This window comes from Polistes dominula, unplaced genomic scaffold, assembly GCF_049000335.1.
Source record: "Polistes dominula isolate Pdom_NZ unplaced genomic scaffold, Pdom_raw_medaka contig_75, whole genome shotgun sequence".
NCBI classification, from domain to species: domain Eukaryota; kingdom Metazoa; phylum Arthropoda; class Insecta; order Hymenoptera; family Vespidae; genus Polistes; species Polistes dominula.
In genome coordinates this window covers 2,320,547-2,334,199 of record NW_028301003.1, presented here as the reverse complement: position 1 = coordinate 2,334,199, position 13,653 = coordinate 2,320,547, and the positions used below count along the sequence as shown (strand labels likewise).

Here is a 13,653-nt window from a genome sequence, read left to right as displayed (position 1 = left end):
CCTATAATTATATTTATAAACATAACCTAATTCCTTAGTTGTATAAAATAATTGAAGAGAATCCTTTCTAAAAAAAAATATAAAAAGATAATTATTTATATATTTTAATAACAAATAAGAAGAAAGAAAAAAAAAAGAGTTAAAAAGTATCTCATATTTATTCTAATTTATAATTCAAAAAACGGAAACTGTTATTCGAGAGTTTTTGATCAATCAGAAGCCAGCTTAAATCAAGTGCGAGTTTAAATAAGACTTAAAAATAATAAAAATTTTGTTAAATTAATCAAATACATTACAAATATATTTTTATTAATGATTCTAATTTTTATTTAATATTATTAGATTGTATATGATTGTTTAAACAATTATAAATTGTATATATCATACGTATAACAAAACAGTATTGAATATGATTAGTGTGGTGCTACGAGTTATGAGTACTTCCGGTAAACATCAGTAACTTCCGTTAGTGAAAGAAAGCTCGATTCCAGTTTAGCGACAACACCTCAACTAATTTTAGTCGTTGTAGGCGGTTAATTTCCCGCCATTACTTGCTATTTTTAACAAAACTCGAGATCATTCCGTATACACCATGACGGACAATCGTAAGTTTTATTTTATTAATAATAATAATAATTAATATTATTTTAGATTAACTTCTAAATTTCTTATTGATTTTATTCGAAAATATTCGACCATTGAATTATGTGTTCCACATTTGAAGGGAACAAGAATGACGCTCAAAGAAACGAACATTCAATATGAAAAAGAATCCATAAGAATCCATAATTTAACCATAAAATTAGATTATAATATTCATACGTTAGAAATAAAGATAGTTTTATTTAACATTATTTTAATTATTGATATAAGTTTGATAGATGTGATTACGTTATATATAGTCATTTGTACAGCATCACATTATTGCAACTCTTAAGTGATATTTATACCAATCGATATTCATTATACACGTTTTATCGTTTTCTTTTTGTTTTTCTTTTTTTTCTTTTTTTTTTGTAAATTAATTATTTAACCAATAATTATATTCTTTCCAATTTTTTTTATTTTTATTTTTATTTAGACATGATAATTGATTTGTATTTTATCATGATGAACTTGTGTTTTATTAAACAAAAAAGTGTATTATCAGTTAAATATTTATCTTCACTCGATACTACTTGTTATAAACAATTAATAATTATTTAAATATAACCCCCAAAGATAAGTATATGTCTTTTGTATATGTATGTAAATATATGAATGTAATTGTATTAATAAAATAATTGTAATTTGTAGAGTATTCGAGTTACCAACAGGGGTACAATCAATACAGTCAACCCCCTCCGACAGCAGGACAGGATACATCTTATCCACCACCTTCTACCGGTGGTGGTAATTACAATCAATATAGTCAACCCCCTCCTAATACTGGAGCTAGTTATGGGAATTATAATGCTTACAATACCGGAGGTGGCCAAGATTACAATCAATCACCTGGTCAAAGTGGTTATGGACAAAACAGTTACAGTGGCAGTAATTCTGGTAACAGCGGTAGTGGAAGTTACGGAGGTGGAGGAGGAGGAGGAGGAAGTTATGGTCATGGAGGAAGCAGTAACAGCGGTGGAGGTGGATATAATCGTAGCAACTCTAGTGGAGGATACGGTGGAGGTATTCATTTCAATTACATTTACAATGTTTAGTATCGGTCATATTGCTTTATATAAAACATCAACAAACTACATTAATATTGTTTTACAGGTCAAGGTGGCGGAGGAGGTAGATACGGGGATCGTGGAGGATACGGAGACCGGTCTAGTGGTGGCTATAAGTAAGTTTATTTAACATTTTATCTAATACACTACAAAAAGAAAAAAAAATCAAATAAGAGCGTAAAGAAAAAAAGAAAAAAAAATAAGAAAAAACTATAATGCCAACAGCATACCTAAAGGGTTTATACGTATGATATCTAATTCAACGATGAGGTAATACAATTTATTTATTTTTTTTTTAAACTATTCAAAGGTATTATTGAATTTTTACTTCTTATAATGAAAGTCTTATGACGAACTGTTTTGTGTTTGAAAAAAGAACAATTCATCTCTTGTGTCTTTGCAAAATAAAAAAAAAAAATGGTCTCATGCCCGATTGGGCGGTTAATATGTTTGAAGTATGCCTACAGGTTTAACACAGGTATTAACTGGTAAAAGTAAAGGTAATTAACAGGTTGTATATGACAATTGACGTAAAATGATAATTATACGCTGTGTATGTTTTTTATTAAAACTACATAGCCCTCCTCCCCCAAAGTTGGTTCCGCATTATTTATATATATATATATTGAGATATATATCAAATAATATGGTTTAATATGCGTATTAAACGTATGGTCCTTCACGTTTGATATACGTATATATACATACATACTACATACATTTATATATACACGTAGAAGTTTATTATTATTAATAAACGTCAAGCGGTTGAGATAATACTGCCACTGGAGCCACTGTTAGGTACTTGCAGCTAATTATAATATACTAGTAATTAAAAAGCTGACAGTTATTGGGTTGTTGTTGTTGTTATTGTTGTTCTTGTTGTCGTTATTATTATTATTATTATTATTATTATTACTACTATTATTATTACTATTATTCTTCTTCTTATTGTTATTATTATTATTATTATTATTATTTAAAAAAAAAGAACAGTCCATTATAAGAGAGACACACTCACTGTATTGTTGATTTGTCTGCTGATTGGCTGGCGGTGTTTAATTATAAATCATGGGGATTGTCTAATCTAATTTAGGACACGATAAAACAGGGCTTATTGACATTCTTTGTTTTTATTTTCTTTGTTGTTTTTTTGTTTTATTTATTTATTTATTATTTTTTTTTTTTAATAATACATCTTATTTTTTTACTTTTACATACGATCATTATTATTATTATTATTATATATAAATGTTTAAGTAATGTACGGATTTTTAACATTTTTTGATTCTTTTTTTTTTTTGGTATGTTTTTCTGTTTGTTTTATTTTTTTTTTTATCTCAAAGTAGTTTTACCATTCATTCGGATATGGGGAGAAGAAAAAGATAAGATAAACTTAAAGATTAACGTAATAGTTATTTGTATTTATATATATATATTTCTAGTTAATCTCAAAAAGAAAAGAAAATATATAATTTGGGAAGAGTAGATTATTGAAAATATTATTTTTAGCTGAGCCATTAAAAAAAAATTGCATTACAAGAACATTGAAGTATTTATTTTTGTCTAACATTATTTGATTGTGTAAAAGATATTTGTTGTATATCTATTACTATTTATCTTTTTCTATCTCTATCTCTCTCTTTCTTTCTCTCTCTCTCTTTCTCTCTCTCTCACTTTCTATCTATCCTATCTATCTATCTCTTTTTCTGTGTGTATGACATGACTGACAGACGTAACATTTACAATATATAATTATTATTATTATTATTATTATTATTATTGTTTTTTTTGTTTTTGTTTTTATTTTGATTATCATTATTATTATTATTATTATTGGTATTATTATTATTATTAGCTGTTTAAAAAAAAAAAAAAAAAAAGAAAAATAATATGGTGACTACAGACATTTAGACAGTAGGTACATCAAGAAGAAAGATGGCGAGCACAACATTTGATTCGCCATGCATCGATTGATCAATCAGTCTGTCCATGAGTCGACTCATTGGTATATCTGCTTCTGTGTTTTAGCAGTGGCGGTGGCCGTGGTGGTTATAACAAAGGTAAATGCACCAGACTGTCTGTACTAGTCTGGTGCTATTCACGCTTTCACTCTAATATTTACAATATCTAAATACTCGGTTACTTATATGAAAGGGCTGCTCTGCAACATTGTTAGGTTCATATACATATATATATTTATATATGTATATTATCCTCATATACATTATATACATATATATATATGTACATGTATAAACAAATATTTCAATATTTATTAATCATGAAGAAAAATATGTGACACTCCTGTGGTAATGCAAAGTAATTTCAATCACCAATTGCTTTTTGTTGCTTTAATTTATTTTATTTATCTTAAAAAATTATCTAAGAAGTTAATTTAATGAATAATTATACAGTACACTTTGTAATTTTTCTTTCATATAATTCATTTTGATAAAACTTAGGTTATTATCTGCTTAACCTGTCATAACCATGTTCATTATAATCGAATACTTTTGTATTATTCTGTACTTCCAATATCACTAAAGCTACTATAGTCGTACACAACAGCAAAAAAGTTAATTTAATGAATAATTATTCAGCTTTGTAATTTTCTTTTATATAATTTATTTCGATAAAACATAGATTATGATTATTTTAATAATAATAATCTTAAGGTAATAATAAACTTATATTATTATTATCTGCTTAATTTGTCATACTGTTCATTATAATCGAATACTTTTCAAACGTTCTGTACTTCCAATATCACTAAAGTCACTATAGTCGTACACAACATCTAAAAATTCAATTTAATGAATAATTATACAATACACTTTGTAATTTTTCTTTCATATAATTCATTTTGATAAAATTGTATACGTCAACGATAAATATTATCTAAACGTATACTTGCATAATTTGAATATTATTGAGATACTTTCATTAAAAGATAAGTACAAAATGCAATTGGTGCAACTGATTTAAATAATAATAATAATAATAATAATAATAATAATAATAGTAATAATATTACAGAAATAATTGAATTTTGTTAGAAAAGGATGTTGCAGGACAGGTTTGTTGTTGAAGGGTGATAAAAAAAGAAAGAAAATATAATGTTTTGCAGCCCTTTTATATGTTAAGCTGCAACCTTGTGTTACTTACAATACTTATTATACAACTGATAAGGGTTTTTAGGGTTCAGAGAGTATTATATTAGTATAATTATTTGGTATATGAAGAGATGGATCTGTGGAAACGAGAAAGTATTCTCATATCTACAAGAAACAAAAAAAAAAAAGTAAAAAGTAAAACTTATGTGCTGTGAAAAAAAAAAAGAGAGGTTTTTAAGAATATATATTTGTAATAATATTATTTCAACAAAAGTAAAAGTTGAAAAGAAAAAAATATATATATATATATATTACATATATATACACATACATATATATATATATATATATATATAAAAAGAGATAATGAAAAATCGCAATACAGGAACTTGCGTTTGTGTCGTTAGCGAAAATACTTAAAAAAAAAAAAAAAAGAAAGAAAGAAATATAATTTTTTTTTTTGGAAGGGTGCATGAAAGCGAAAAAGTGTTCACGAAAAATCATAAACTCCGTTTTATATGGTCTGATATTTCTCCGAAAAAGTTTTTATTACAAAAGAGAGAAAGAAATTTATTTATATTTAGAAGATTTACATGTGTATGATTCATTATTTAATTTATTTATTTATTTTTTCTTTTCTTTTATTGATTTTTCTTTTTTAATCTTTACAACCCATTGGAAAAAGAGATTTTCATAATACATTATTATTTTATTTTTTTATTTTTTTAAATAAATCTGGTGCCTCTGTGTGTAAAAAAAGAGAAAAACAAAAGAAAATGGCGGCGTCTAACACCGACAGCACATTAAGTTAATAATTATAATATCTATGATTGGTAGAAATTCAAAATTATCTATCGAATAACATAGTAAATACTTTACAGGTGTTTAATTAATAAACAGATGGCAATGCTGCTTGTTAATATTATTATTATTATTATTATTAATTATTATTATTATTATTATTATTAATTATTATTATTATTATTATTATTATGGTTATTATTATTGTTATTATTATTATTATTATTATTATTATTTATAGAGAGAAAAGAGGCATATATATATTAATGCTATTTATTCTTTGCACATAGTTAGTTGATAAAAGTGAGGTTATATACAAGCGTACAAGATAAAAAATAAGAAAAATTTGAGGTGCAATTTTCTAAATCCCACAATTGCGAAGCATTAATATTATATATATGTATATATAATAGTGTTCACACGTATTAATTGAGATATATAAGGGAAAACAAATGCATGCTTGGAAAGTGGTTTTTAAAAACAATTATTATTACCATTATATTTATTATTATTATTATTATATTATTATGTTTATTATTATTATATCTATTATTTATAATTAGACAAAAATGATTGATGAATATATAAAAACATTTGCACGTTAATCATTGATTTGACTAGTTCAGAATAATATAAACAAAAAGAGAGTTATTGGTAGAAAAAAATGATCACATATCATTTATCATAATAATAATTAATTGAATTTAACAATTCCTGTCTTGTGGTTTATTTAAAAAAAAATAAAAAAATAAAAAAAAGAAAGAGAAGATAAAAATAAATAAGAAAAAAAAAACACAACGGAGAAATAAATTTCTATCTTTAATTTTGAATAAAGATACGACACTATTATTAATTATTATTTTTATTATTATTATTATTATTATTTATTACTATTTATTATTATTATTTATTATTATTTATTATTATTATTATTATTATTAGATTAGAATTGAGTAGTAGATTTAGGGCCAAGTAGAGTCGATAATATTACCTTTTACACTTAAGAATATTTATTGGAGCAGATTTTAATTTTATTTACGTTCCAGGGGGCTACGGTGACCGTAACAGTGGCGGTGATGGAATGGTCGTGCAAGAAGATACCATTTTCGTGTCTGGAATGGATCCATCTATTTCAGAAGACGAAATTTGTGAACATTTTGGAGCTATTGGACTAATTAAAGTAAATCTACATTTAAAAGATATAATTACAATCTAATATTAACCCTTTGCACTTCGTTGTCGCCGCTGCGGCGACACGGCATGCCGTCATCTAGGGAAAAAAACGAAAATTGAAAGTGGTCATGATCAAAATGACCCAGAGTTGCTGAAACTTCGTGTTAAAAATTACTCGAAGTGCGAAGGGTTAATAATTTGTATGATGATTTAAATATATAATAATTTAATTAAACATTTGTTATTTTTAGCATGACAAACGCACTGGCAAAGCAAAAGTGTGGATGTACAAAGACAAAAATACTGGAAAATCTAAAGGAGAAGCAACAGTAACTTATGACGATCAAAATGCTGCACTCTCAGCCATAAAATGGTTCGACGGCAAGGATTTCAAGGGTTGTAAAATTAAAGTACAAATAGCACAGCATAAAAGTAGTTGGCAAGGTAATCGAAGCAGTGGTGGTCGTGGAAGCGGTGGCAGAGGACGAGGAGGTGGTGGATTTGGTGGACGAGGAGGTGGGGGTGATAGAGATGACCATTATCGTGGAGGTGGTGGTGGTGGTGGCGGTGGTGACGATCGTCGTGATGGAGGAGGACGTGGCGGTGATTGGAGGTATGTTTTTGTTTTTATCTATTAATATTACAAATTAATATAATTAATCTTTTAACAAAAAATATAATTAATATATATACGTATAAATTATTTATAATAATAATAATAATAATTTAATAAATAATATTATATATATTATATTAATCAGTTAACTGTGGCACTCCATTTTGAAAGTTCGCGCGCTGCTGTGTGTCGCGTAAATTGACCAATGACAAGTCGAGATTAAAATGAATTAAAAAATAAAAAGAATAATTAATCTTTTAACTAGGATAAAAAATATAATTAATATATGCATAATTTATTTATAATAATAATAATTTAATAAATAATATTGTGTATATATTAATTAGTTAACTATGTCGCTCCATTTTGAAAGTGCGCGCGCTGCTGTGATTCGTGTAAATTGACCAATGACAAGTCAAGATTCAAATTGCTGATTTTAAAGTTAAAATTAATTAAATAATAAAAAAATAAAATAATAGTGTAATTTACAAATCTTGAAACTCTTCTAACTCATCTTGAAATTTGTATATTGCATAAATAATAATAAATAATAAATAAATATGTATAAAATAAATAAATAATAAAAAAAGCTACGTAATTAAAAAGGGAATTCTCCGGTTAACAGGTTAACTGATTAAATAAATAAATAAATAAATAAATAAATAAATAAATAAATATTTATAATAATAAATTAATAACAAAACAAGATTAATAATAATAATATAATTGTCTTGTAATTTTTTGTAGGTGTCCAAACCCAGATTGCGGTAACACAAACTTCGCATGGCGAGATCACTGCAATCTGTGTAAAAGTTCAAAACCGGAAGGCGCTGGTAGCGGAGGTGGTGGCGGCGGTGGAGGCGGAGGTGGTGGCGGAAGAGGAGGTGGAGGACGTGGAGGAGGTGATAGAGGAAGCCGTGGTGGATTCCGAAGTGACAGGGGTGGTGGCAGAGGAGGAGATAGAGGTGGAAGAGGTGGTGGATTCCGCGGTGGTGACAGAGGTAGAGGTGGTGGACGTGGTGGACCAATGAGAGGAGCTGGCGGGTATGTTAATATTATTTTAAATTATTTTAAATGTTATTATGATACAATTGTATATATTATTATATTAAAATAAATTTTGTATTTTATTTTCAGACGTGGGGATAGAGACAGAGACCGTCAACGACCTTATTAAATTTGTATTCATTTAAACAATTTAAAATGCATTGTTTTTAATAACAACAATCTAATGATACATAAATACATAAAAATACAACTCCTCTCATACACACACATACATACACATACTCATTCATTTACATACCAGGATTATATACACATTAAATAAATATTTTGTACGTGCTCTTAATGAGTTCATGTACATTATTTCTCGAGAAACAAAAAAAGGAATTATCATGACGACGAAGTAATGTCATTATCATTTAGTTTTATCACATAGTTTTTATATTCACTAAAGAAGAAAAAGAAGAAGAAGAGGATTTAGGATTATGTGATGAGGCTAACACATCAATCTACGTTTTACATTTCATGCAAATAAATAATAACCTTCCATGTAAAGTTAACTTTTAATAAATAAGACATTAGTCTAGTAAATATTAAAAAAAAAAAACAAAACAACAAAACAAAAATAAAGTATATAAAAAAAATATATGCAGTTAAATATCTTCTATTTTTAACTAATTCACATCTCTATATATATATATATGCATATTATTATTTTATGCTTTGGAAGACTAGTCAAAGTAAATTTTTGTTTAATGATATTATAATTAATTTCTAAACACTTTGTAATGATAAAATTTTGAACATTAGAATGTTACTATAAAAAAAAAAAATTTCAAAACTTTTAAGATTAAAGTATAAATGTGTAAGATTAATTGTAGATTATTGGTTACTCATACGATGATAAATTTAATCTTTAAAGTTATTAACAAGCATTATTTTTCATGACACACTGTATATTTCTGTATGGTAATGCCTCTACTACATTAATTACATATTAATTAATGCACTTTAAATTTGTATTTTGTGGTTTTTGAAAAATTATTATAATGAACTTTTGATATCTAAAAGATTTAAATATATATATATATATATATATATATATTAAGTAATGTTGTTTCTACAAATGTCCAATTTTTTTTATATTTTTTTATCAAAAACCGATTAATTTGATATTAAAAATTTTGCATATTAAAACAAAAAGGTTTTGTTGATAACAATGGTTAATTACGTTATTGATTAAAAATCAAAATTTGTTTAATATTTATTCGTTTGAATTTAAGGTTAGAAAGCGCGATTACTTTCTAGTCAACTTAATATTAAAAAATATATAAATGAAAAAAAAAAAACGATAAATGAAAACTCGGAAAATTTGTTTATTGAAAGTTAAAAATATACAATAAATTTATATATGCATTTACATATCCTTGTATAAATCTAAATACAGAAAATGGTATAATTCATAGAAGGAAGTGATAATATCGACGACCCAAAGTAATTACATTTGTTGTTTTTACCGTTTACCGGTTAATATAACATTTCTCTAAGTTCTTCAAAGTATTAAACGAGCACTAATCATTTATAACTTTTGCTCTTTATAGTAAATATATATATATATAATATAGTTTATTTTGTTGTTGTTTAATTATGAACTATATATATATATATATATGTGTGTGTGAGTTGTGTGTAATGTATGTAAAATGTGTGTATGGGTAAAGTGTCATGTATGTAAATATTTTTTATCTATCATAGATCTTATACCAATGAATATGCTTTTCCCAATCCTATTAATATTGAAATTATTATAATATCCATACATACATATATATATATATATATATATATATATATAGAATTAAAAAAAAAAAAAAATAAGAGAGAAATAGTATACAAGTTTCTATTTTTAGAATTCTAACTTTCTACAGCACGTTGGAAAAAGAAAGTTAGATAAACAGTGCGCTTGTAAGTTGTTAAAGAACCGTTAGTAGGACACCTAACCTCCCACCACCCATTCCAAGCGCAATAATGTGCAACACACACATAATAATGATAATGCACATAATGAATTTTTTTTTTGATTATGACAGTTTTTTTTTGTTTTTTTGATAATTCCCGATAAAAGTGGTCCTCTTGAAAATTTGTCTATTAATATATGTTTGGAATATTTGAAATTTATAAAATATACATATATATATATATTTTTTTTTTTTGAATAATAAATAAAAAAAAAATAAGAGTCATATATAAATGGTGTATCACTGGATTAGTATCGTTTCGATTTTTATGATTGTTAGTAAATAAAAAGAGAGAAGAATGAAAAAAAAAAAAACACACACATGTAGAAAAGGAAAACGTTTAGCAATTTATCCAATAGTATAAAATCTATGGTGTGTATATATATATATATATATATATATATATTATGGGTTTTGTTTGTTTGTATTTTTGGATGAAGACCTCTAGGATTTATGGATTTTTACTTGGTATGCAATGATGTTTTTTTTTGCACTTGTTAAAACTCTCTTCGATTCTTCTTAATGTTTACTTCTTTTCTTTCTTTTTTTTTTTATTGTTTTTTTTTTTTTAATCTTTACGTTTACGCTGTTGTTCTTTAGAAATTTCCTAAAAAAAAAAAAAAAAAAAAATAGAAGAATTGTAATATTGATCAGAATTATTTGTATATACGAAATATATAATATTATTTACCTTTTGCGCTAAAATCACAAGCAAGTGACGGAATACGCTGATGAAATCCATGAATAAATCCAAAGAATGCGCTATGAAATCTTTGTTACCCATGTGATGTTTCTCAATGATCAATTGCGTATCATAAATGATGAAAGCGCACATTAAGAAAAATCCAATATAAAGATGAGCTTGGTAAATAAACTGAGATTGTAAGAAGATATTGACGAAGAATGTCATAACCATAATATTTAGCATGCTGAATATTATACCGCCTAGATATAACCAATGTCCTCGTTCAGACAAAAGTGCAGAAATACTGAACGATACAAACAAAAGGGTGGTACCTGTAAATACACAAATACAATTCATACAATGTTACTTATAATCATAAACAATCATCAAATGGCATCCATCAATGTGCATTTGTAATTGATATTTTTATAGGTTATGTTGTTACTTATTTTTTATACCGACCAAGTAAAGCGGTGACTACGATGGAAGGATCAATATTGATGACCATTTCAAGTAAAGGTCCAAGTCCTAATCCAGATAGAAATGCAAATCCCAATAAATAGCCAAGACGTAGTTTATGATTTTTTCCATTGTCCGGTACACTAATCAATGCGAATAATAAACCAATGGTAGCCAAACTGGTAAGTAAATTAGCTTGTAAGATTTGCGTGTACATATGCACGTAAGCTCCTACAGCTGCTGATACCGTTGACATGGACAAACAACCGTAAACATTTTTTAAATGTTTTCTGACAGGTTCATCCCTATAAAATAAAAATAAAGATAACGTGTTTATATATCATAGATAAAAATGTATGTGTGTTTATATGTGTAATTATGTGTGTTATGTATGCTTGGAATTCTCTGTACGTGTAACGCATGTTTATTATTATTATTATTATTATTATTATTATTATTATTATTATTATTATTAAAACTAAATAACACAAACAAATAGGGCAAAGTAATATTTATATATTTTTATATAAGGAATAACAATATGTATAGCATATTAATATGATTTTGAAAAGTCAACGGTATTGAAAAGATATTTTTAGCATATCAAATATTATTGCAAGTAGAAGAATAGATAAATGTAAGAAGATTAAGATAAGATATTGGGACTGTACATATATATATATGTATATATATATATATCGTATTATAACAAATATATTTCTAAATGCGTAGAATGTAATAACGATTATAGATATATATTATAATTAGCATTTGGGAGGGGAATAGATAGACAGACAAAAAGGAAAACACAAAAAAATGCTTACATCATCCTAACTATATGTTGACAAGAAAAAAAAATGGAATATGCTGTAGAATTATATATATATTATTATTAATTTATTTATAAATTAATAATAATTGTTAATAAGGTCGTATTTTGTATATCATAAAATATGTATATAAATATATATATATATATATATATATATATATGTATATTATATATTGCATATTAAGGTGAATCAGAATAATGTCTAATTTTCTTGAACGTTATACTTACAATCTGTTGCTGAATGAATTAACGAAAGTATTGAATATCGCCGCCATAATTTAATCTTTTAATTGTTTTTTTCTTTTTATACAAGTCACTCTTATATTTGATACAACTACACTGATTACTGTCGTCGTAAGTTCTCGTAATTTTATACGAATAAAGAATGATCATGAATCGCTGAAGAAGCGCTTCTTTACGGGGACACGTCAGTGATATTTCTGTGCGTATATCTCGTTCTAAATTCTTATTGGCTATTTAACTTTTACCAAGCGTTTATATACGTTGAACAAGAACAAAATATGGGTTTTGTCATGAGTCAGACAAAGATAACAAGATGTCTTCCACTTGATTGCAGCGACAACTGTTGTATTATTTCGAAAACATTTATTTCGATGAAACTGTTTTATCGATTGGACAACATAAACATCTAGAAAAATCGATCAAGTTTTGTTTTAAAATTATTTAGTCTTGCACAATTATTTTATTGAATCAACATCTTTGAAATGTTTTCAAAAAGATTTATTTTTAAATGTTCTTTTCTTACAATTTACGCCATTCATTTTTACGGTTGTTATTTTTATCTGATTTTTAATGATAGATAAAAGATATTTTGATACAAGACGATTGTTTGATAAATTGTGTTATATTTAATTTAACGTTTGTTTTGAAAAATATCTAATGTTTATCTTTGACGTATAATTGTGAGTCATAATGGTCGGACTGTCGTCATCATTAGTTGTCATTTATCATCGAAAATAACAAAGATCGAATAGAAAAACAATTATAAAAATTTATGATGTAACCTTCTTAAAAATAAATACGAAAATATTTCCTATTCTTATTAGGAAATAATAATTTTATAAATAAATTTTGTTATGTAAATTAGAAAAGAAAGATAAAAAGAGAAAACAATTTAATGAACATTAAATTGATTTTCGTATTAGCTATTAAAAAATAATTAATGTGCGTTGTGCCACGTCAGTCATTTTATGAATAATAATATTAAATCTATCG

At 25.7% G+C, this 13,653-nt stretch overlaps 2 protein-coding genes across 4 annotated transcripts; one reads left to right on the top strand and one right to left on the bottom strand.

The window, feature by feature from the left end:
* The first annotated feature begins 444 nt into the window (after nt 1–444).
* Nucleotides 445–10,262, top strand: LOC107067265 (uncharacterized). 3 transcript variants are annotated; one of them, XM_015322609.2, is made up of 8 exons: nt 445–605; nt 1,297–1,668; nt 1,759–1,828; nt 3,747–3,775; nt 6,676–6,809; nt 7,054–7,415; nt 8,166–8,462; nt 8,556–10,262. In XM_015322609.2, exons 1-8 carry the CDS (start codon nt 593–595, stop codon nt 8,593–8,595), a joined length of 1,317 nt encoding a protein of 438 aa, XP_015178095.1. In that variant the 5' UTR covers nt 445–592; the 3' UTR covers nt 8,596–10,262. The 3 variants fall into 3 exon arrangements, with proteins under 3 accessions (XP_015178095.1, XP_015178093.1, XP_015178096.1); XM_015322607.2 differs by having other exon boundaries at nt 3,744–3,775; XM_015322610.2 differs by lacking the exons at nt 445–605; nt 3,747–3,775 and having other exon boundaries at nt 1,304–1,668.
* Nucleotides 9,780–12,875, bottom strand: BI-1 (Bax Inhibitor-1). Its single transcript, XM_015322612.2, has 4 exons — nt 12,646–12,875; nt 11,589–11,890; nt 11,133–11,458; nt 9,780–11,048 (listed from the first exon to the last, which is right to left on the bottom strand). The coding sequence occupies exons 1-4, from the start codon at nt 12,690–12,692 to the stop codon at nt 11,010–11,012; spliced, it is 714 nt and encodes a 237-aa protein (XP_015178098.1). The 5' UTR covers nt 12,693–12,875; the 3' UTR covers nt 9,780–11,009.
* Nucleotides 12,876–13,653: the final 778 nt, after the last annotated feature.

Bases quoted from the DNA above. Each gene is read 5' to 3' on its own strand.
- LOC107067265 (XM_015322607.2), top strand. The intron at 1,669-1,758 runs GTATTCATTTCA...ATTGTTTTACAG, and splicing joins TAGTGGAGGATACGGTGGAG to GTCAAGGTGGCGGAGGAGGT. The intron at 3,776-6,675 runs GTAAATGCACCA...TTTACGTTCCAG, and splicing joins CCGTGGTGGTTATAACAAAG to GGGGCTACGGTGACCGTAAC.
- BI-1 (XM_015322612.2), bottom strand. From the start codon at position 12,692: ATGGCGGCGATATTCAATACTTTCGTTAATTCATTCAGCAACAGATT. The intron at 11,459-11,588 runs GTCGGTATAAAA...GTGTATTTACAG, and splicing joins CGTAGTCACCGCTTTACTTG to GTACCACCCTTTTGTTTGTA. The intron at 11,049-11,132 runs GTAAATAATATT...TTTTTTTTTTAG, and splicing joins TTGTGATTTTAGCGCAAAAG to GAAATTTCTAAAGAACAACA.